Below are 26373 nucleotides of genomic sequence, written 5' to 3'. Positions count from 1 at the left end.
ATTTTAATCCACTCTCTCATCCTTTCCCGCCTCGACTACTGCAACTGCGTCCTCTCTGGTTTCCCTAGCTGCTGCCTAGCTCCAGTACAATCCATAATGAATGCCTCTCCCAGGCTCATCTTCCTTACACGTCGCTCTTCATCTGCTGCACCTCTCTACCAATCCCTTCACTGGCTTACTTTTGCCTCCAGGATTAAACACAAAATGCTCACTCTGACTCACAAAGCCCTCAACTGCACTGCTCCCCACTACATCTCAAACCTTGTCTCCAGATACTCTTTCCTTTCCATACCCTTCACATCTTATGGAACTCTCTGCCTCGCTACACAAGACTCTCCTCTAGTTTTGAAAGCTTCAAGCGCTCCCTAAAGACTTTACTATTCAGGGATGCATGCAACCTACACTAACCTTCCTATATCCACTGCTATCCCCTTAAACCCCATAGTATGTAAGCCTATGAGCCCAGCTGTTTGTAGTTCACATTGATAAGAGCCGACTACAACAGTGCAACTCTCGGCAGGGCCCTATACCCACTTGACCCCTGTAAATGTTATCTTGTATACCACCTATATTCATAGTGCTGCGGAATCTGTTGGCGCTCTACAAATACCTGATAATAATAGTGAGTTGTGCAGCTCCTAATAACTCTAGGAGGTGGTGAGTGCCCCAGCCATTGGTTTTGTAAAGGTGCCTTTCTATATTTAAAACATTTTTTTTTGTATTGTTTTTCTCTTTCTACTTTTGGGATTACATACCTACTAAGGAGGACTCTGATAATATGTTAGAAGGTTCCACTCCTTCTGTAGTGCTTAATAATACCTGCTTATATTGTGAGGCAGCCGTGGTTTGCCTGGATACTGTTTTAAAGTCTAAGGAGGGAGCTAAATCTGCTATTAACCCTAGCGCTGTTAGTCCCTCTGAGCCATCAACCTCTCAGGATGCTGTGAACCAAGAGATTACTACCCTTTCTTACCGCTTCACATGCAGTTCCCCACGGCACAGTTATTTCTCCATCTGGAGGGGCCTTTTTCCTGCGGACTTTACAGCGGAGTTACAATCGGCGTTGTCCGCGGCCCTGAGTGCCCTACCTATCTCTGGGAAACGTAAAAGAAAGAGGTTACACACAGTTCTCCTGTTTTAGATTCATCCAATTTCCAATCAGATCTAGCTTGTATATCCCAGCAATCCGAGGATGAGTTAAACTCTGTGGCATCAGAGGGAAAACTTTTGGAGTCGGAGACTTCTATTACTAAATCTCCTCCGACAGAGGAACCCTCCTTTAGATTTAAAATTGAACATCTGCATTTTTTACTGAAGGAGGTCCTGTCTACGCTTGAAGTTCCAGTGGCTAAGCTACCTGAGGAACCTAAGATACCTAAATTAGATAGGGTTTATGAAGACAGGAAGGTCAAACAAACTTTTCCGGGCCCAGTTTGTATGGCAAACATTATTACTAAGGAATGGGAAAGAATTGGAACATCCTTTTCTCCCTCTGCTACTTTTAAAAAATTGTTCCCGGTCCCTAACTCTCAATTAAAGCTGTGGTGCTCCATCCCTAAGGTGGATGGTGCTATTTCGAAACTAGCTAAGAGTACTACTATCCCTCTTGAGGATAGCTCTTCCTTTAGAAAACCTATGGATAAGAAGTTGGAAACTTTCCTAAGGAGAATGTTCCAACACACAGGATTTTTATTTCAACCGGCGGCAGCAGTGGCCGGGGCCACCACCTACTGGTGCAATTCCCTGTCAGAACTTATTGAGGTGGATATTCAGGAGAGAATTAAAGCTTTAAGAGTAGCTAATTCTTTCATTTGTGATGCGAATATGCAGATTATTCGGCTGAATCCTAAGGCGTCAGGTTTTGTGTTCCTAGCTCGCAGGGCTCTCTGGTTGAAGTCATGGCCTGTGGATATGACTTCTAAATCCAGACTCCTTTCTCTTCCTTTCGAGGATGAAGATTTTATTTGGACCAGGTCTGGACTCCATTATCTCTACAGTTACTGGAGGGAAAGGTGTCTTTTTACCTCAGGATAAGAAAAACAGACCTAAGGGATGGCAGTCCTCTAATTTTCACTCCTTTCGTTCTGACAAATCCCAACAACCTTAATCTTCATCCAAACCCAAGCAGCTCAAGAGCACTTGGAAGCCTGCTTAGTCCTGGAACAAGTCTAAACAGACAAAGAAGCACGCCGATAACAAATCGGCATGAAAGGCGTCCCCCGATCCGGGATCGGATTGAGTATGGGGCAGATTGTCGCCTTTCTCAGATGTTTGGTTTCAAGATGTTCAGGATCCTTGAGTTCTGGAGGTCGTATCTCAGGGATACAGGATAGGATTCAATTCTCATCCGCCCAGGAGCAGATTCCTATTCTCCAGACTGTCTACAAGACCAGAGAAGAGGACAGCCTTTTTAGGTTGTGTACAGGATCTAGTCTCTTTAGGAGTAATTGTTCCAGTAGCTGCATCAGAATGAGGTCTGGGGTTCTATTCAAACCTCTTTGTGGTTCCCAAAAAGGATGGAACTTTTCGTCCAATTCTGGACTTGAAGTACCTAAACAAATTTCTAAGTGTCCCCTCCTTCAAGATGGTGACTATAAGATAAATCCTTCCCCTGGTTCACGAAGGACAGCTTATGACTACCATAGATCTGAAGGATGCATACCTTCATGTTCCGATCCACAGGGATCCAGTAGCTCCTTACCTGGACAATATCTTGGTACAGGCACCATCTTTTAGTCTAGTAAGGGATCACTCAGAACTTCTTCTAAGTCTTTTTTGGTCACATGGGTGAAAGATAAACTTGGAAAAGGGTTTGCCTACTCCAAATACCAGAGTGAATTTCCTGGGCACAGTTTTAGACTCATTGTCCATGAAGATCTTTCTAACAGATCAGAGACGTTGCAAGCTAACAACAGCATGTCTTGCCCTCCAGGCCTCCATGAGACCTTCGGTGGCCCAGTGTATGTAAGTGATTGGACTCATGGTGTCTTGTATGGACATCATTCCCTTTGCCAGATTCCATCTCAAATCTTTACAGCTTTGCATGCTCAAACTATTGAACAGCGACCATTCTGATCTGTCACAACAGATAGTTCTGGACAGCCTGTTGAGAGACTCGCTCTTTTGGTGGCTCTGTCCATACCACCTGTCCCAAGGCATGTGATTCTTGGGACCGTCCTGGGAGATTGTGACTACGGACACCAGTCTATCCGGCTGGGGAGCTGTTTGGGGTGCCAGGAAGGCACAGGGGCTTTGGACTCATAGGAGTCCACTCTTCTGATCAATACACGCCATAAAAACAAATTCTACTTACAAGATGTAAGTTAACAGCAAGCATTTCACAAATTTATGTTGTGAACAATAAGAGTCCCTCTCCGGAGTTCAAAGTTTTACTGCCAGATAGGTAGATTCTCCTCCGGTGTGTCAGATGGGACCAGGTAAGCTCAACGCGTTTCCCCCGGTGTACGCCCGTGCTTTTTCAAGAGCAGATGCTTGTTGCCTGAATAAAATACTACCTTGAATCCGGTCTGTTTTGTGCTGTCTTCTACATTGTTTTAGTCTGCATCTACCCTACTGACCTGTGTGAAGAGGAACACACTGGTAATGAGATCAGCTGCATCGGGATTCGCAAGGAGCTTAAAGGAGCGCTCTGAAAACATTCTGTTTCAGTGACTTTCTGTACCTATCGATACACAAACTAGGAACCGTTGAACTGTAAGACAAACTTGTCCTGCATTATTGTGCTAACTATTATTCTAATTAATATTTTCACCAAGTGCTGATTTTTCTTTGTATGTATACACCATGGAGGTTCATACTGATATATCTCTTTCCTCCATTACCTCTTCTCCCTCGTGTGGTGGCCCGCATCAAACAAGAGCAAGCATCAGTGATTCTAATTACTCCATCAAGGCCGCGAAGGACTTGGTTCGCAAATCTGGTGGGGATGTCCTCATCTCCTCCGTGGAGGTTACCTTGTTGCAGGGACCTGCTGATACAGGATCCTTTTCTTATCAAAATCTAGGTCTCTGAGGCTGTCTGCTTGGAGATTGAATGCTTAGTCTCAGCCAGGAGAGGTTTCTCTGAGAGTGTCATCGACACTTTGATTCAAGCTCATAAACCAGTTACGCAACACGTTTACCATAAGGTGTGGCAAACTTACCTGCACTGGTGTGAGGAGCGTAGTTTTTCTTGGCATAAGTTTAAAGTTGCCAGAATCTTATCTTTTCTCCAGGATGGACTGGAGAAGGGTCTATCTGGTAGTTCCCTGAAGGGACAGATATCAGCACTGTCTGTGTTGCTGCACAAGAGATTAGCTGAGCTTCCAGAGTGCAGTCCTATGTTAAGGCCCTGACTAGGATCAGGCCCTGACTAGGAGTCTCAATCTTGTTCTTCGTATGTTGCAGCAGGCTCCGTTTGAGCCCATGCATAATGTTGACATGGAAGGTTTTGTTTATATTGGCTACTGCCTCTGCTCGCAGAGTCTTTGAGATTTCTGCCTTGCAATGTGACCCCCTTACCTTTTTTTTCATATCGATAAGGCGGTTTTACGTACTAAGTTAGATTTCCTTCCTAAGATGGTGTCAAATCGCAAAATTAATCAAGAGATTGTTATTCCTTCCTTGTGTCCCAATACTTCTTCATTGAAGGAGTGTTTGCTTCACAATCTAGATGTGGTTTGTGCCTTGAAGTTCTACCTTCAGGCTACTTAAGAGTTCAGACAATCTTCATCTTTGTTTGTCATCTATGCGGGTAAACGTAGGGGTCAGAAGGCCACTACGTCTTCCCAGTCTTTCTGGTTGAGAAATGTCATCCTCTTAGCTTATGAGACAGCGGGACAACAGCCTCCTGAGAGGATTACGGCTCATTCCACTAGAGCAGTAGCTTCTTCCTGGGCTTGGGTATTGTTTTACCAACAGTAAGGAATGAAGTCATGGACTTTCCCTGCCTTATGGAAAGAAAACAAAATTTATGCTTACCAGATAAATTCCTTTCTCTCCTGGCAGGGAGAGTCCACTACCCCGTCCGTAAGTTATTCTTTGTTTGGGCAGCTCCCTTTTGGTTTTTCTTCTGGCACCTTTATACCCTGATGTTTCTACTTTTCCTTGTTCCCTAGGCCGAATGACTGGGGGAATAGGGGAAGTGGGAGGGATATTTAAGCCTTTGGCTGGGATGTCTTTGCCTCCTCCTGGTGACCATATGTTGTATTTCCCAACAGTAAGGAATGAAGTTGTGGACTCTCCCTGCCCGGAAAGAAAGGAATTTATCTGGTAAGCATGAATTTTGTTTTCCCAGGGTTACAGAATAGGCTTCAAATCTAGACCCCCTCGGTGAAGGTTTCTTCTGCCTCATGTTCCAATAGACCTTGTGAAGTTCTCAGTTCTCGATTTGGAACTCATGGGTGTAATAGTTCTATTTTTGTAACAAGACCTTTAAATTGTTCCCAAGAAAGAGTTCCTAATTTCAAAATGGAAACAATTTAGACAATTCTATCCCTTGTTCATAAGTGTTATTTTTATGTTCATGATAGATTTAAAGGATGTCTACTTTCATATTACTATTCACCAGATCATCTCCAGTTACTAAGTTTTGCCTTTCAGGACAAACACTTTTAGTTTGCGGCTAGCTAAAGCTCCGAGAATTTTTACGAAAAGTTCTAGGAACTATCTTGTCTGTAATAAGAGTTCAAGATATTGTGGTGGCTCCACACCTGGAAGATATATTGGTTCAGGCTCCATCTTTACCTTTAGCTGTATCGCATACCAACAGAATACTGTTTTTTCTTTACAGACATAGTTGGATAATTAATATTTCTATGGGGACATCCTTTGTTTATTCAACTTGGAAAATAATCATTACAGACACCAATGGGGTTGGGGTGAAGTCTGGGGTCCTCAGTTGGAATTTCTAGATGCTCTAGCAGTTCCTTGGTATTTTTGTCTTGTCTACATCTTTCCGCCAACTGTTCTGCTTTCAAAAGTCATAGCTTGGATCAAGCAAGAGCATTCATCAGTAATTCTGATTACTCCAGCTTGGCCCTGCAGAACTTAGTTTGCAGATCTGATTCAGATATCCCGCTTTCCTCCATGGTCTCTTCCATTACGACACAACCTACTGTCTCAAGGTCCCTTCTATCATCAAGATCTAGAGTCTCTCAACTTGAAGTTTAATTTTTAAATGAACAGGCTGCTCTGATGCTGTAGCAAAAATCTTAATTCAGCCCTAAAAGCCTGTTGCAAGAAAAATCTATGAAAAGGTTTAGAAAGTTTTTTTTTCTTTTTTGGTATGAAGAACAGAGTTTAAGCAGGAGTTATTTTAGAATTCCAAGAATTCTTCCATGTTGGCAAGATGAATTAGATAAAGGTTTATCTGCAAGTTCCTTAAAGGGTCATATTTACACCACCATCCCCATAATCATTATGTACGGCACCCTCACCCCCATTCCATCCTTTTTCTGAGTACAGCACCCCATCCCTCACTCTCCCTTCAAAATATTTTTCTGTAGCGTAGGTTCCCTCCCACCCTTTCCCCCTCTTTTCCCTCTCCAGAGACCACCACTGGGCTACCTCACACCTTCAATCCGGCACCAACGGAGATCATTACAGACAGTGACACAGACTGCGTCACTATCTGTAATGATCTGGCAATCTGCCTTCATATGGTAACTTGCTCCGTTACCATATGAGAGCAGATAATAGAAGCAAAGGTATAGCAAGCCTGCTTGGGCTTCTAGCATTATGGACATAAATCTACATTATGTGGTACTATGGTTTATGTACCATATGATGTACATCTACATCCATTTGGCCTAAGGGATTAATGCAAGCTACTTGATAGATTTTCACATGAGTAAAACATGTTTTCTGATCAACATGAATGGTTTTCATACTGAAAACTTGGTGGGAACCAGTGTTACCTAAGTGCCAAGCAATTATATAGATAAGTTCATATAACTGAAAGGGCAAGATGATAATAATCATTATGAATAGTTTGAAATACTGTTCTGGCTGATTGGGTTATATAGATGATATAATGGGTGTGACATTATGTAGATGTTGTTGTCATTGGTTATGGTTGATGAGAGGGTAATAGTCCATGTGTGTGAGTTACGTATATAATACATTTCCTATAAAATCTTTAATTATCCATATTAAAATAAAGTTTTGAAAGTATTTTATTTTTTTTCCCCTGTAATTTTACTCTGAAAATTGTGCATCTTGTCGAATTTTGAATCCTGACCCTGCTACGAGCTACACAATGGTTGCTTGATCAGTGCAGAAGCTTATTTATATCAGTCTATAATTGGCCACAGCAGAATTAAAAAAAATAAACAACAAGATAGATTTATTTTTTCTGTTATATGTTGTTAGAGTGCAAAACAATGAAGGGTTTAAATACTTTTAAAACATTTAGGGCTAGTTTCCATTGCTGTTGTAAACTGGTGATAACAACTAAAGTCTATGAAGATGTTTTATGTTACCACCAATTTACAGTTTACAGCACCAATGAAAACTAGGCCTTATTGCTAGCATACACTATGCATATATTAATATCTTTATAGGGACTAGAGATGTGCACTACCAATATAAGGATATTTATTTTGTTTCCAAGAAACGAATATCCAAATGAATGCATCTGAAAATGTAAAGAAAATGAATAAATACTTACGAAATTCATCACTATTCATTAGTTTCCTTTAAATGGTTAAATACTTATCTATAGCGCGCTGGAGAGCCGTGCTAACTCACTCCTCTACTTCACGTGCCCCGGAGAAGGTCCTTTAGTGCAGGCCCTGGTTAGCGCGGCTCTTCAGCTCGCTAAAGGTAAGTATAAAGCTACAGGTGAATTTATTTTAATATTTAATGAATATCAAGTAGCACAGGCAACAAATATTGGGGGAACTGATTTCACAGAATTTTTGTTCTGAAAAATGTAACCAAAAATGTTTTCGCTCATGCACACCTATCATAGGGACAGTAAACACCTTGAGATTTTAAAGTGACAGTCTAGTTTAAACTTTCATGATTCAGATAGGGCATGCAATTTTAAACAATTTTCCAATTCACTTTTATCATCAAATTTGCGTTGGTTATTTGGTTATTCTTAGTTGAAGGCTAAACCTAGGTAGGCTCATATGCTAATTTCTAAGCCCTTGTAAGGCCGCTTCTTATCTCAGTGCATTTTGACAGTTTTTCACAGATAGACAGATACTGTAGTTCATGTGTTTCGTGTAGTTATTTATGAGCACTGATTGGCTAAAATGCAAGTCTGTCAAAAGAACTGAAATAAGGGGGCAGTCTGAAGAGGCTTAGATACAAGGTAATCACAGAGGTAAAAAGTATATTAATATAACCGTGTTGGTTATATTAAAATTGGGGAATGGGTAATAAAGGGATTATCTATCTTTTTAAACAATAACAATTCTGGAGCTGACTGTCTCTTTAAAGGGAGATTACACCCAAAAATTTCTTTCATGATTCAGATAGAAAATACAATTTTAAACAACATTCCAATTTACTTCTATTATTTAATTTGCTTCATTCTTTAGATATCTTTTGTTAAAGAAATAGCAATGCACATGGGTGAGCCAATCACATGAGGCATATATGAATCATGAAAGAAAAAAATTGGGTTTAATGTCCCTTTAATATAAACAGTTTAGTTAGTCATAGTAAAACAACTTTGCAATATACTTAAACATTGTTGCCATTGTTGTTTTACATTGTTGCAAATGATCCATTTTACCTGGTGGAGTGTATTTTTGTCCAATTACTTTTATTTTGTCATTTAAAATAGCAGTTTTTGCCTGATGAAACTGCCACCTATACTAAACATTTCAATACTTTAAGAAAAAAGCTATGTAAAAATAGAAGTTGCTATAGAAACCATGCTCCCAGTAGGGAAAGGGACACAGAGGTACTTAAATGTTGATTTTCTTTGTGCTTTCTAAGTACTGGTCTCACTGTGTATACAGTGACATAAGATAAAAAGAGGATTTTGTGCAAATATATACAGATAAAAGCTAATGAGATCTACTTTCCCTGCAAACTCAGCCTGTTTGTTTGGATTGTGCTTTAAATAATCAGAAACTGCTATTTAATTTATAAAAAATAAACATAACAGTGTAATTTCCCATACATTCTATACTCTGGCATCATTGAAAACACATTAAGGGAAATCAATGTTACACTACACTGTCCCTTTAATGATTTATTTTGCCCCAGTTTAATGTAATTTAGCTCTGAAATTTGTGGATTCTCTAATTCTCAGAAATGAAAAAGCACACTACAGACTTTCCAATGTTAACCCTGCTACATATATTTCCCTAATTTTCTTCAGCACAAAGGAACAGCAAAAAATGAAGTTTATACTAACATAATGACAGCTGCTAGCCTTTTTGTCTGCAGACTCAAACCCACATTGGCTCCTCCAAATAAGGCAAGTGGTGAGTCTTGTTTGGCTAATGAAAACCAACTGCAGTAGACACAATGTTAATTTGTTTAAGAAATGTTTAGACTTGGCTAATGTATTATTCTATAGCAAAACACCAAGGCTGCATACTCAGGGTGCTCACCTGAGTCAAGTGGTATTTTTCACGGAAATGTTCCCTCATTACTGCTCTCTCAGCCTTCCTTTGAGCAAAAAGTGAGTCTCTTCTCTTCCTATAGATAATACATAACTGTAAAGACTGCACATTTACAAAGTATATAAAACTACAGGGCTAATCTCTAAACAGTCAGAATTAACATGAAAATAATATCTCAGTAAATTGTAGTTAACCACAGAAGAAAAACAGTATGTCAGGATTTTCAAATGATTGCAATAGTTTTAAAAAATCTTCATGGAAGCAAAATATTGTTACCGAAGTGAATGTCAAATATTGTGATGATTAAAAGCTCTCTGGTTGGGCGAGATTATTAAAGAATGCTCACCAGTCCTTCTATTTCCCTGGTGGCATTATCTAAAGCCACTTTTTATCCTGAAAACAGGGTGTCTCGCTAAGGGACGTATGCTGCATTTTCATATGAAAAGTGCACAGTAAAATTTGGATTTTAAACATCATACAAAACAAATATTTGAACCATTCACACAAAAATAAGCAGGGAAAAATTGTATTGTTAAGGTGCATCAAAAATCGTAACAAAATTCTTCACCAAAAATCGTATTTGAATAAAAATGTAAAATTTGTATGTAATTTACACAGGAATAAATCGTATTAAATATGCACAGCGTAAATCTTAAGTTAAGTACACTGGATGTGCAAAAACCATACAGAAATTTGTACTTATAAATACAAGATGCAACTGTTTTTTTTTCGTGAAATGGGCTGAATATGGGCGTATATGAAAATGTCTCTCAAATCCTAGCGTAATTCTGTAAAGATCTTCGCACTGCAGATCTCAGTTTTGTCTTACAAACTAAAAGGTTGCGAGCTTTTCTCAAAACAATATGAATACTTAATACTCTAATAGAAAAACACATGCATACGAATATATAGGAAAATGTGAGACGCTATACGCAGAAAGCAGCATAATGTGATTTATATTGGCTGCAGGATTTAATCTTTAAAGTGTGCCCCCTGCTAACTTCGCTCTAAGGAGCAAAGTGTCTCTATCCAGCGAGCTCCATTACTTTTAATAGGAGCCATCTCGCCACTAGCAGGGACCTTTTTTTACGATCATTCCACCAGTGAAGTCCTGCGAAAGTTGGCAATAAATATTAGGTTTGATCCAGTTTGAGCAAGATATTTGTGATCTACTCGTAATACTAGCGCAAGCATGGAAGCTTTGCACTCATGAGAGCGCACTTCCATAGGCTCCAATGGGAGCCTTGTTCTGATGTCATCATACACGCTCTTTATCCATTAAAGATGATAGATTCATTTTTACATGAAGACCAATATTTTGTCTTTGTTGTGCAGAACTTACATTTCTTCCTGGATGTCTTTACGGTGTTGTTCTTCAGAGCTCCATCTTCTCAAAATGTTCCATCCTGGCTTCTCCTCTTTGATCGGTTTCTGCTCTTGGGCAAAACCTCCAGAGGTGCAGCATGACATGCTCTTAACTGGGCCCCCAAATATTGACTTGATTATGGAACCCATAAATGACGAGTTAGTTGTGGTTCATGCAGCTGAAAAGGAAATAAAGATGAAGTGAATCAGAAGCATTCATTTAATTAAGGGTCCCATTTGCTTTAAAGGGTGTAAACATCAATCCAAAGCAACTGAGACTATGTATGTATATATATATATATATATATATATATATATATATATGTTGATTGAGGTAGCCGTGTTAGAGATTTACATATCAAAATAACAAGAGTATTGCATTGAGCAATGATACTTTTTTATTGGACTAACTGAACATATATAAGATGACAAGCTTTTGGAAGAATGTCTTCCTTTTTGTTATTTTGATATATATATATATATATATATATATATATATATATATATATATATATATATATATATATATATATATATATATATATAAAGTTGCAGAGGTGAACGGCATTCACGAATAAGTCAGCTACCTGGTGCTCTCACTAAGAAGAAACAAACAGTAAAGCAGGTATGAATCCCACGGACGGGCTCCGTGTTGCAGCCAGGATCCAAATGAAGCAGGCACACAGGTTTTTTCAAAAACACTCCGGTTTATTGGCAATATTGTTTACCAATAAACCGGAGTGTTTTTGAAAAAAGCTTAAAGTGATAGTAAATCCTAGTGTTTTTAAAACGCTAGGATATACCAGTGCAACAAATAAAGGGGACTTTCAGTCATGAAGTATAAATACTTCATGCTGAAAGGTCCTTTATCTGTCTGCAGCGTAGCTCTGAGCACCACCTACTTGATAGAATGTATGTATATATATATATATATATATACTTTTTTGGGGAGATTCAATTATCTCTGCATAGTACTGAATATTAATATTAAAACTTATGAGAACAGAATTAAACATGAAGTGCTTGTTACTGCACAGGGTTAGGATTCAATATTAAATGGTGCATGACCCCAGGTATAGGTGTCCACAGGGTGGTAGGGGTTTGGGCACATGTGTATACTATGGCCTCTAGTTAACAAGCCGTCAACCGCAAATACGCTGGAATTCCGCAGCGTATTTGTGGCGAGGCTGATTCGCCATAGTTATCAAGCCCTACAGACCTGCAAAAGTAGAATCTAGTGACGTAACATACGATCCGCCGGACTCAGTCCGACACATATCAATGGTTATGTCACTACAGATGTTCCGAACGCAAGTTCGGCACAATCTGACTACTTTTGGAAGTTATCAAACTACAACCATGTACGCTTGCCACATTTTTTTGTCGTGGCACACTTTTTTACATTAAAAAATCCTGTGGCACACCACAATCCCAAAATTTTAACAAAATCACACATTGTAGCCTAATACAGCATATATATATACACATACACACAAACACACACATACTGTATGTATTGTGCTGTTATGCCATGCCTCCTACAAACTACCCCTGCACTGGGAGTAAAAAACAAGCAAAGTTTAAAAAAAGATGTCACAATGTTGTCAGTCTGCCGTGGCACACCTGAGGATCTCATGGCACAGTAGTGTGCCACGGCACACTGGTTGAAAAACACTGCTCTAAGGACACATTTTGTGAGTGACCAAGCAGTGAAACAGTTAATATGGGAACAATACCTTGTGTTCTGCATTGTGTAGTGTTTGCTAACTGCAGGGTGTGGTTCCCTAATAAACTGTTCCACTTTTGTGCCGCTCACAAAATTTGGCCTTAGAGGGAACACTGCTAGAAGCATTTTTGCTAATGGAAATATTTTGCAAAAATGCTTCTATTTCAAATTAAATTGTGTCCATGCAAATTTCATTGTTGATCTTTCTATCAATTTCATAATGAAATTACAGGAAAGTGGAGCGTAATAAATAATAAAAGTACATTGGAAAGTTGTTTTATTTTTTGTTTACCACACATAATAAAACATTTTATAGAATGATCTTGAAGTGTTTACTGTCCCATACTAAGTACAATGCAAAGGGTCATATAACCCCCCCCCCTCATGTGGTATATGTACAATTGACAGCTTTCTGAGCAGTAAAACATCATATACACATTAATAGATGTTGGATAGCTCCAAAACAGTAATTTATACTGTCCAGACAAAACAACAACACATGAGGCCCTTTGTTAACTATGAGAATCTTGTTGTTTACCTGATATCACTTAGTAATGCAGCTTCTTAACCCAATTATACATAATGTTTACAGTATTAATAATCAAGTCTCCCATTAGATTCCATATGTTAAAGAGATCAGGGGTTAAACTATCTTTCTAATCTGTATAAGGTAAATAAAAATGGCGTTTTTATTCACTAGATACAAAGTTTAAAACAACAAAACATTATGTCAACAAATCTGACACTGTACCTTCACACACTTAACATTACATGAAATAAAGTCTTTTCTTTTAAATTATGGTCACATGACCCATTAGATGTCAAATGGTCAATGTAAAAATGTCAATTACTCGTTTAATATTGCAAAATATATATGATGTACTAATACATTACCACCCCAGCAATACGTTTGTATGTGCACATGTCACTTGTCACTGTTTAATGTTGGTATTCTGCTTGGGAAATCTGCCAAGCAGAGCATTTTAAACGGTTGATGTGGCAGGCACTTAGGGTGGAAAGGCTTTTCAATAATGCAAAACCTCTCTAATTGTCATGCATTCAATATGTTGTCATGTGTTGTCAAGGTAGGAAAGAGTAGATATGTTTGGAAGTATTTTTATTTGAAATATTTTTATTATTGGAGTTTTCCGCATAAACAAAATACATAACAAGGAAAGACATTCATTTCCAAATGACAATTAAGCTTCTTATAGAGTAACATTTGATGTGTAGTAAGACATATAACAACACTGTTCTCAGAATAAACTCCTGAAAGTTACTCTTCTTAAGTTGTCTCTCCGTGAGAGTAGAAAACTTCCCGAATTTTTACAAATTTATTTATGAAAGAATAAGAAGAAAAAGTAGTTAGAATTAAAAGTATAAAAAGAAGTGGATAGAAGAATGATCACTCGTGGTATCTGTCTACATTTTTTATATGTCCTATATTAGACCTAATTACTTATACTGCGCCTATTTTGCATTCTATTTGTGTCTTCCCATGTTATCCATTCCTCCCAGATATTTAAATAGTCATTCCTATTATCTAATAGAGTAGAGGCAATGTTGGCCATTTGTGTCATGCCGCGCCGCTCTAGCTGTTGCTAGGGGCACAACGTCTCCTTCCTTGCTTGTTGCCTAGGGCTGTGTCGGGTCTGGATGCGTGCGGCCCTGAAGTCATTGCCGCACGCTCCTCTCCCTCTCTGATGCCGGTCACACGCTGTGGAGCGAATCCTTAATTTAGCTTGTCGTAGGATACTGGAAGGTTTCTGAGCCTGAGATTAGATCTTCTGGACCTGTTTTCCAGGTCCTCAAGCTGGGCCTCCAACTTTTGTATCTTATTATTGTGATCTTGTAGTGTATGTTGTATGATAGGGATTTCCTCAATTATCTCATCTACCTTGTCTTCCAGAGCAGATGTTCGTTGGCCAATTTCCCTAATATCACTTCTCAGATCTTTGATAGCAGATTTTAATTCTCTCTGAAATACTTGTTTAATTTGTTGGACAAGAGGATTTGTTGTAGACTGCATCTATTCATCAGAACCATTATCCAGCATACTATCTGTTATTTCGGCTTGAGCTTTAGATAAGCAGTGATTTATCTGGAGAGAAAAGCCCTGTATACAGCAATGACTCTTGAATAGCAAAAGGTTATATAGAATCCCACACAGAATATCCTCAGGTAGAAGACTAGGTAGCTCGCTTGAACAACCATGTATCTCTATTAGTTTAACACCATGGGAACAACAGCGTAAGATCTATGAAGACACAGACATACCAGCTGTTAAACAGTCTGCACTTCAATCATGAGTCCACGTATTGATTATAGTTGTAAGTAGTAGATTTTCAACCTGCGCTGTCCTGCTTGTCTCTCAGGCACTGTGTTTTACCACTGTGGTACCAAGACAGGAAACATATCACAACCCTTTTTGTGAAGTTGTGAAGGTGAATATCAATAACTAGTATTTATCTATAGAATGTCACTGTAATGTCCGGAGTTAGAGTTTTGGGAAAACTAACATGCTTATGTTTTGTCAGATGGATCCTATGTTATAGGATCTTACTTGAAGCTTAAGTCCAATATCGTTCTGTATATTTCTGTTTACAATACAGTATTAGTGTATACTCCTATTGATAATGTGGAATGTCCCACAAGTGGTATAGCAGGTCCTCAATTGGTACCAGAGTCTACTGAGTTAGGGGTTTAGGGAATAATGGAAGTTCGATGTGGGGTGTGTAATTGTTGCTGCGTAGTAGGCCCAAAATGGCGGGTCCCGCCCAGAGCTATTCTCTCCCCAACACCATCTAAGAAATGATTTCCCCAAATAGAGGTAAGACTTATACTTGCAGTAGCTGTATGTCCCTCAGAGTCAGGCCAACAAACCAGTCTACTATCCTCCGAATCTCTCAACAAAATCCGCTGTCTGGTGTAGCACCGGAGGCTATGTCCTCCTGCTGAATCCGGTTTCTTGGGTGAAGGGTGAAAGACTAGGTGTCACCGGAGCGAAGCCCCGACCCTCCGATGACTTTTTCTATTGCTCACTTGTTTGTGTGCTCCAGCCAAGCCTCCGGTCCCACAGTATCGGCTGAGAGCCTTGTGGCCTGAGATTCAACAGCCCGAACTGTCACCAAACACATCTCAAAGTTCAACAGTTAGGTCACTATGAATCTAAAAGTAGTTGGGCAATAGTTTGAGACCGTAAATTTAGTAAAGTTTGCACAAAAATAGTGGGTTTTAGCCTCTTTAACACGGAGCTCACAGCTGTTTAGAAGTGTTTTTAAGGTAGGATACAGTAAATATATTGTCATGTATTGTTAAGGAAGTGTATAGTAAATATGTTAGAGTGGGATGTTATGGTAAGAGACAGTAAATGTATTGGTGTGTGGTTGTAGTGTATAGTAAATATATTGGCGTGTAGTGAAACTTTAAAGTGGCAGTATTAATATTTACTGCAGTATTAAGGTAAAGTGTGGATAATATTGGGTATGGTGTTAAAGGGACAGTAAAGTCAAAATACCTTTTATGATTCAGATAAAACATGTCATTTTAAAAAAACCTTGCCAATTTAATTCTGTTGTCTAATTTGCTATCCCTTGTTGAAAAGAATACCTGCATACTAGATCTGTTCAGCTAACTCCCAATGAAGCTAACTCCAGAATGAAGCCAATTTGATAATAAAAGTATATTAGAAAATTGTTTAAAAATGTATGTTCTATCCGAGTCATGAAAATAAAATTGGGTTTCATGTCCCTTTAAAGTGGAGTGCAGTGAATAAGTTAAGATGTTATTAGAGTATTGTAAATATATTGGACTACTGTGAAACTGTTTGGGGTCTGTTGTTTAGACATGGCAGGTTGATCAATAAATTCCACTAAATTAAATTGCAAGCTTGAGACCAAATTATTTAAAATCTTTTAAAATAGTGCTAAACACCTTATCCCCCTGCAAATGGAAAAAAGGAACATCACCACACTCCACAAATGGAGAACTCAAGTCGCCCTTACGCTATCACTTGCGAGGTGCCAATACTACCTCACTGATAGGCAACTATATAGCCATAATACAGTTACGGTCCCCAACACAAAGTTCTATTTGTAATCTAGATGCATAATCAGAATTCATATCTTAAACCCTCAGTCTACAAGAATAAATTACCGTTTAGATGTTCCCTTTCATTTACTTGTCTCCTCCCTGTCTGAACAAATTTATTTATACTGAAACTATATACTGAGGACACACTAATAACTTTATGGAATTCTGTAGAATTTGGATTCTGACTTTTCTGCATCACCCCTGGGATATCATTAAAAGTAAATTGATTTTGTTTTTATGATATAGGGCTAATTACTGCATGATCTCTTTACTTGTATACACACTTGTACAATATATTGATTATTTGTGTCTCTATTTGTTTCTACTCCTTTTAATGTGCTTTCAAATGCTGAAATCATATGTTTATCTTATAATAATAGTCTTCAAAAATATGATGAGTGCAGTGCAGAATAGTGAATATATTGGGGTGTGGTGTTAAGGTAGAATGTAGTGATTATGATGGGTGGGGTCTAGCATGAAGTAAATCTTATCCTCTCTGTAGAATATTTTTTCCATATTCAGTGGATACATTACCTACAGGATTTTTCTAAAAACTTTACTAGGTCAGACATAAAAAACACACTGACACTTACTGGGACTGCCCTTAGGGAATTCTTTAAAAAAAAAAAAGGTGCTGTCCCTGAGAGTTGGGATGCTTGCTAGAAAGGGAAAATTTGCTGGGGAGAGCAAAGTTAGCAGGGAGGAGGGGGCACATTAAAAATTAAATCTGGCAGCCATTACAAAACAGATTACTCTGCTTTCAGCCTATAGTATAGTATAGTCCTCTCACTACCTCAAGCTAAATCTCTCCAAAACTGAGCTCCTCATTTTCCCCCCTTCTTCCAAAATCTCCACCCCTAATATCTCTATAACTGTCGACAACTCCATCATTACCCCTACCTCGCATGCCCGATGTCTCGGGGTCACATTTGACTCAGATCTTTCCTTCACTCCTCACATTCAGTCCTTGGCTACAGCCTGCCGCTTCCACCTTAAAAACATCTCTAAAATTAGACACTTCCTTACGCAAGACACAACTAAGATTTTAATCCACTCTCTCATTCTTTCCCGCCTTGATTACTGCAACTCTGTCCTCTCTGGTCTCCCCACCTGCCGACTAGCTCCTTTACAATCCATAATGAATGCCTCTGCCAGACTCATCTTCCTTACACGTCGCTCTTCATCTGCTGCGCCTCTCTGCCAATCCCTTCACTGGCTTCCTCTTGCCTCTAGGATCAAACACAAAACTCTCACTCTTACATACAAAGCCCTCAACTGCACTGCTCCCCCCTACATCTCAGACCTTGTCTCCAGATACTCTCCCTCCCGTCCCCTTCGCTCTGCTCATGACCTCCTACTCTCCTCCTCTCTTGTCACCTCATCACACTCCCGTTTACAGGACTTCTCCAGACTGGCTCCCATCTTGTGGAACTCTCTGCCTCGCTCCACAAGACTCTCTTCTAGTTTTAAAAGCTTCAAGTGCTCCCTAAAGACTCTACTGTTCAGGGACGCATACAACCTACGCTAACCCTTCCTAATACTAGTTCCTCTCCTCCACTGCAATCCCCTGAACCCTCTTAGCATGTAAGCCTAAAAGTCCAGCTGTTTGTAGATCACCTTCTTAAGAGCTGACTACAACAGTGCAACTTTTGGCAGGGCCCTCTACCCTATAATTGTTTTGTTGTACTCCCCCTTTTGTTTATAGCGCTGCGGAATCTGTTGGCGCTCTACAAATAACTGATAATAATAATAAGTATCTTACAATCACCTCTGTTTTCATATACATGTGTTTTTCTGTTATAGTAATAAGTGTTTTGTGTATTTTGTCACCACCTTTTGGTTAGCAAGATCTGCAAGGGGAAATGTTTACATAATGCACCAGACCTGGTGGAGAAATTTAAGTTTATATGTCAAAAGATGTATAGATTTTGGGCTAGTGGGTATAAGCTCCTTTCACTATTAGAAGCTTCCTCTATGCTTCTCAGGGGAAATTTTAAGAAGAGTAGTTTATAGGTAATGGGCGCTCTAAATAGAGCTAATACCTTATGGAGATTTTTAAAATATGAAAATATAAAAAATATATATAAAAAATGTAAATAGAAATCTATTCTATGACACCAGATACGATTTTGTACAGAATAAAATTTTTTTATTTTAGTAAAAGCAAAAAAGTTTTTTTTTTAAAACATGTGAGTTTGAGATTCTTATGTACAAATGAATCTGATAGGTTGGCCAACCTTGTAATCTAAATATTCTTAAATTAATCTAATATTGATTTCTTGTGCATCAGTATCAATAGTATCAATATTTGACAAATTTCAATACAGCAATATTTGACAAATTTCAACAAAGCAATTTTCGATGTTTATAAACATCATAGACTCTAATATTGGGTATTACCTAACGGTTTACCTCAAGATGGACTTTCAATCACGTTTTGAAAAAACTGACTTTTTTATACATACTCTATAAACTTCATTTGAAAATTGCAATTGTGTTTATACAATTTTAATTCAGGTATATAGTCCTAAACTCCTAATTAGATCAACAGCCTATCATATAACTGTGGGTTTTAAAATTGCTTTTTCGAAAATTGCTTTGTTGAAATTTGTCAAATATTGCTGTATTGAAATTTGTCAAATATTGATACTATTGATACTGATACGCAAGAAATTAATTTTAGATTAATTTAAGATTATTTAGATTACAAGGTTGGCCAACCTATCAGATTCATTTGTACATAAGAATCTCAAACTCACATGTTTTAAAAAAAACTTTTTTGTTTTTACTAAAATAAAATAATTTTTTATTCTGTACAAAATCTTATCTGATATCATAGAATAGGTTTCTATTTACATTTTTAATATATATTTTTAATATTTTCATATTTTAAAAATCTCCATAAGGTACTGGAGAAATTGAAGTTACACCAATGGAACGCACCTGATAAGCCTACTAGCAGAGGCACGGGAAACTCATTTGCAAATAAATATTAAATATTAATTTCACAGTTTTTTTGTATGTGCAGTGTAGTTTTATTACAGTTTCTACTATGCACCTTAAATAATTTATTTCCTGCACAATTTCAATAAAATATACGTTTTGCAGAACAATTTCTTTACAATATTTAGGCCTAGATTACAAGTGGATCGCAAAATATTGATTTTGCAAAAGCAATATTTGCACTCCATTGAGTAATACCAGCGCACGCAAATTAGCCACAATGCAATCACGGCCTCTCGTTTGCATTGCTGGGAAGCATTTCACTCACATGAGCGCCCTTCCATAGGTTCCAACGGGAGCCTCGTTCTCATGCCGTGAGACACAGCCTGAGAACTCGCTCAGCAAAGGGGGTAAGTTGTGTAGTGATGGCAGCAAATTGTAAATATATATATATATATATATATATTGTAAATACCGTATATATGTATATGAATATATACTTATATTTTTATGTGTTAATATGTGAATTTCAGTGCCAACTTTAGCCCCCAAAAACTGCTAAGTGCAGTTACTTTATTAATAAATAAACATGCTACTATCTTTAATTTTTAATAAAGTATATTACACTGTATTTGGGACATTCGGTGGACATTTATAAAGGTAACCAGAGATCTGATCTCTGGTTAATTTTATAAGCGCTAATTGCGAGCTTGCGGTAGCAATAACCAGCCTTTTGTATTTTGCGCATTTGTGGGCGTGCAATATATTACTTGTAATCTAGGCCTTAATGTGGTTAAACAATATTTTTTACTGTGTATTTTTATTTCAATATTTAATATTTGTTTTATATGATTTTTAAATTGCAATTTTTTGGAGTCCTATAGCAATGTATGCATCTGTTCTCAAGGTAAAATCAGCCTTTATAGAATTAGTTTTTCTGATAGAATCTTACAAGCTGAGATAACTTTATAGAATCCAGCCATAGGGGTCTGAAAGATCTCTGGCCTTGAAATTCTCTAAGAAATCTTGCCAGTATAATGGAACTCCTGCTGGAATTCTCTAAAGGCAGTTGCTACCTTGAGAAAATTGTGTCTCACAAAGGGGTGTTCCTGAAATTTAAGTACTTGAAGGAAATGCATACATTACAATAGAGCGCACATAAACATTGTCATTTAAAAAAATTGTTCAGAAAAAAAATCTTATGGAAAAATTAAACTTTGCATTGCAATTACAAAGAGAAAAACAAACGTTTTATTGTGATGAAACTAAACTGCAGATGCAGTGAAATCTGTATGACATTCAAATTGTATCCCATTAGATGTAATTCTCAGTGACAGCAGCACATCTCTCATCTCAAGGGAGAGATTATAGGACTTATTAGATGTAAAACATATTCACTGCAGAGCTGATACTTATTTGATATGTTTCACTCATGGGAGATCTGCCACTCAGGATCACATTGAAAGGATCCCTCACAGGAGAGTACACTCTACTAAAGGGTAAAAAAACAACTGAGATGAGATGTCATCAGTTATATCTAATACTCAGTTATGAGAGAACAGAAAATTATTAGATACAAATCACTCACAGGAGGGAAGCCTCTCATTACATGTAAGTCTCATTAAAGACTGAATTATAGACAAGGATTCCTCTCATGAGATGTACGTTTCACTCATGAAGCAGCATTATATGTCTCACTGACAGAAGGGTAGTGTCTCATTAGTGAGAAACGTCACTCACTCAGGAGCAGCATCTCATTAGATGTGTCACATGGGAGGATAAGCTCTCAGTAAAGTTGTCTCATTCCCAGGAGTGTACTATTTTATTAGATATTATTTTTAGGGCCAGATAACAAGTGGAGCGCTATATTAACGTGCACCCACAAATGGGCACCTTTTTCACGTTCAAGGTTTAATAACAAGTTAAATAACTGGCCATTGCAAGTGGCTGGTTAATGTGACCGCAAGCTCGCAGTTTCACTTTGCGCTAGAAATTATTAACTAGACATAAGATCTCTGGTTAATGAGAAAAAAGTTGTCCCCAAAATAAAGAGGACTGTAGAGTAACATTAAATAAAAATATGAGCCAGCACCAGAGCAAATATATGCTAAATAACCAGAGGGAATATCTGCTAAATAGCCATAGGGAATATATGCTAAATAACCAGAGGGAATATCTGCTAAATAGCATAGGGAATATATGCTAAATAGCCATAGGGAATAAATACTAAATAGCCAGAAAGAATATATGTTAAATAGCCATAGGGAATATATGTTAAATAGCCAGAAAGAATATATGTTAAATATCCATAGGGAATATATGTTAAATAGCCATAGGGAATATATGTTAAATAGCCAGAGGGAATATATCTTAAATAGCCAGAGGAAATATATGTTAAATAGCCAGAGGGAATATATGTTAAATAGCCAGAGGGAATATATGTTAAATAGCCAGAGGGAATATTTGTTAAATAGCCATAGGGAATATATGTTAAATAGCCAGAGGGAATATATGTTAACTAGCCATAGGGAATATATGTTAAATAGCCATAGGGAATATATGTTAAATAGCCAGAGGGAATATATGTTAAATAGCCAGAGGGAATATATGTTAAATAGCCATAGGGAATATATGTTATATAGCCATAGGGAATATATGCTAAATAGCCAGAGGGAATATATGTTAAATAGCCATAGGGAATATATGTTAAATAGCCAGAGGGAATATATGTTAAATAGCCAGAGGGAATATATGTTAAATAGCCATAGGGAATATATGGTAAATAGCCATAGGGAATATATGTTAAATAGCCATAGGGAATATATGTTAAATAGCCATAGGGAATAAATGTTAAATAGCCATAGGGAATATATGTTAAATAGCCAGAGGGAATATATGCTAAATAGCCAGAGGGAATATATGCTAAATAGCCAGAGGGAATATATGCTAAATAGCCAGAGGGAATATATGCTTAGTAGCCCGAGGGAATATATGTTAAATAGCCAGAGGGAATATATGTTAAATAGCCAGAGGGAATATATGCTAAATAGCCAGAGGGAATAGATCTTAAATAGCCAGAGGGAATATATACTAAATAGCCAGAGGGAATATATCTTAAATAGCCAGAGGGAATATATGTTAAATAGCCTGTGGGAATATATACTTAAAGGGACACTGAACCCAAATTTTTTCTTTTGTGATTCAGATAGAGCATGCAATTTTAAACAACTTTCTAATTTACTCCTATTATCAAAATGTATTCATTCTCTTGAATTCTTTATTTGAAAAAAAAAGGCATTTAAGCAATTTTTTGGTTCAGGACCATGGAAAGCACTTGTTTATTGGTAGGTGAATTTACCCACCAATCAGAAAGAACAACACAGTGTGTTCACCAAAAATGGTCCGGCATCTAAACTTACATTCTTGCATTTCAAATAAAGATACCAAGAGAATGAAAAGAATTTGATAATAGGAGTAAATAAGAAAGTTGCTTAAAATTGCATGCTCTATCTGAAGCACAATAGAAAAAATTTGGGTTCAGTGTCCCTTTAATAGCCTGAGGGAATATATGCTTAGTAGCCCGAGGGAATATATGCTTAATAGCCCGAGGGAATATATGCTTAATAGCCCGAGGGAATATATGCTTAATAGCCCGAGGGAATATATGCTTAATAGCCAGAGGGAATATATGTTAAAAAGACAGAGGAGAATATATGATAAATAACCAGAGGAATAAATGTTAAATAACCAGAGGGAATATATGATAAATAACCAGAGGAATAAATGTTAAATAACCAGAGGGAATAGATACTAAATAGCCAGAGGCAATATATGTTAAATAGCCAGAGTGAATATATGTTAAATAGCCAGAGGGAATATGTGTTAAATAGCCAGAGGGAATATATGCTAAATAGCCAGAGGGAATATATGTTATATAGCCAGAAGCAATATATATTGTATAGCCAGAGGGAATATATGTTAAATAGCCAGAGGGAATATATACTAAATAACCAGAGGGAATATATGTTCAATAACCAGAGGGAATATATGTTAAATAGCCAGAGGGAATATATGCTCAATAACCAGAGGGAATATATGCTAAATAGCCAGAGGGAATATATGCTCAATAACCAGAGGGAATATATGCTAAATAGCCAGAGGGAATATATGTTCAATAATCAGAGGGAATATCTGTTAAATAGCCAGAGGGAATATATGCTCAATAACCAGAGGGAATATATGTTAAATAGCCAGAGGGAATATATGTTAAATAGCCAGAGGGAATATATGCTAAATAGCCAGAGGGAATATATGCTTAGTAGCCCGAGGGAATAGATGCTACATAGCCAGAGGGAATATATGTTAAATAGCCAGAGGGAATATATACTAAATAACCAGAGGGAATATATGTTCAATAACCAGAGGGAATATATGTTAAATAGCCAGAGAGAATATATGTTAAATAGCCAGAGGGAATATATGCTCGATAACCAGAGGGAATATATGCTCAATAACCAGAGGGAATATATGTTAAATAGCCAGAGGGAATATATGTTAAATAGCCAGAGGGAATATATACTAAATAGCCAGAGGGGATATATGTTCAATAACCAGAGGAAATATATGTTAAATAGCCAGAGGGAATATATGCTCAATAGCCAGAGGGAATATATGTTAAATAGCCAGAGGGAATATATGTTAAATAGCCAGAGGGAATATATGCTAAATAGCCAGAGGGAATATATGTTCAATAACCAGAGGGAATATATGCTCAATAACCAGAGGGAATATATGTTCAATAACTAGAGGGAATATATGTTCAATAGCCAGAGGGAATATATGTTAAATAGCCAAAGGGAATATATGCTCAATAACCAGAGGGAATATATAATAAATAGCCAGAGGGAATATATGCTAAATAGCCAGAGGGAATATATGCTCAATAACCAGAGGGAATATATAATAAATAGCCAGAGGGAATATATGTTAAATAGCCAGAGGGAATATATGCTAAATAGCCAGAGGGAATATATGTTAAATAGCCAGAGGGAATATATGCTTAATAGTCAGATGGGAAATATGTTGAATAGCCAGAGGGAATATATAGTAAATAGCCAGAGGGAATATATGTTCAATAACCAGAGGGAATATATGTTCAATAACCAGAGGGAATATATGTTCAATAACCAGAGGGAATATATGCTCAATAACCAGAGGGAATATATAATAAATAGCCAGAGGGAATATATAATAAATAGCCAGAGGGAATATATGCTAAATAGCCAGAGGGAATATATGCTCAATAAACAGAGGGAATATATAATAAATAGCCAGAGGCAATATATGTTAAATAGCCAGAGGGAATATATGTTAAATAGCCAGAGGGAATATATGCTCAATAACCAGAGGGAATATATAATAAATAGCCAGAGGGAATATATGTTAAATAGCCAGAGGCAATATATGCTCAATAACCAGAGGGAATATATAATAAATAGCCAGAGGGAATATATGTTAATAGCCAGAGGGAATATATGCTCAATAACCAGAGGGAATATATAATAAATAGCCAGAGGGAATATATGTTAAATAGCCAGAGGGAATATATGCTAAATAGTCAGAGGGAAAATATGTTAAATAGCCAGAGGGAATATATGCTCAATAACCAGAGGGAATATATGTTAAATAGCCAGAGGGAATATATGCTCAATAACCAGAGGGAATGTATAATAAATAGCCAGAGGGAATATATGTTAAATAGCCAGAGGGAATATATGCTCAATAACCAGAGGGAATATATAATAAATAGCCAGAGGGAATATATGTTAAATAGCCAGAGGGAATATATGCTAAATAGCCAGAGGGAATATATGATAAATAGCCAGAGGAAATATATACAAAATAGTCAGATGGAAAATATGTTAAATAGCCAGAGGGAATATATAGTAAATAGCCAGAGGGAATCTATGCTAAATAGCCAGAGGGAAAACATTCTAAATAGCCAGAGGGAATATATGCTAAATAGCCAGAGGGAATATATGCTAAATAGCCAGAGGGAATCTATGCTAAATTGCCAGAGGGAATATATACTAACTAGTCAGAGGGAATATATGCTAAATAAATATTGAGTATATGGGCACATTTCAATGTCTTAATCGTAACATAGTAAAAAAATTAACAAACAATATCACTCACCCTCGGTCCTGTGCCCTTCACACTTAAACATGAGGTATTGCAAGCCAGGGAGATAAAGGATCTGAGCAATCCTTTAAGTTGGGATCATAACGCGTCACAATCCTTATTTATTTTTCCCATACATAAATAGCCTTATGACACAGTACTAGCTTGCTGAGGATCATGGCACCACACTTACAGCAATGTGATGGAATGTAAGCAATATTTGGCTTAGTAGGGGTTAATAACCTTGCACATAAATATGTGCATGAGGAATGTGTGTACCACCCACTTTTGTAATTGCAGGGGGCATGTGTGGCTGCTACTCACAGAATTCAAAAACATAATTTATAGCATTTTACAATCTTAAATGGAATTAAACGTTAGCCTCTCTGTGCCTCCAGCACAGGTAATCTGTACAAATCCTGCTGGCTGCAGTATGTAAGAGATATGAGATAATGCAGCAAGTGCTATATACTAACATTTA

General features: G+C 37.4%; 1 protein-coding gene across 1 annotated transcript in view; it reads right to left on the bottom strand.

Annotated features, from left to right (window-relative positions):
- LOC128649850 (complexin-3-like) overlaps positions 1-25990 on the bottom strand; it is a 35307-nt gene extending 9317 nt beyond the window's left edge. Inside the window, exons 1-3 of the mRNA XM_053703342.1 lie at positions 25908-25990; positions 10929-11130; positions 9575-9662 (exon numbers count right to left, since the gene is read on the bottom strand). Of these exons, the coding sequence (XP_053559317.1) occupies positions 9575-9662; positions 10929-11101 (261 nt within the window). The 5' untranslated portion in view covers positions 11102-11130; positions 25908-25990. The remainder of the gene's footprint in view (positions 1-9574; positions 9663-10928; positions 11131-25907) is intronic.
- Positions 25991-26373: the final 383 nt, after the last annotated feature.

Source organism: Bombina bombina, chromosome 1, assembly GCF_027579735.1.
Source record: "Bombina bombina isolate aBomBom1 chromosome 1, aBomBom1.pri, whole genome shotgun sequence".
Taxonomy (NCBI): domain Eukaryota; kingdom Metazoa; phylum Chordata; class Amphibia; order Anura; family Bombinatoridae; genus Bombina; species Bombina bombina.
This window is presented reverse-complemented; position numbering and strand designations above follow the sequence as displayed.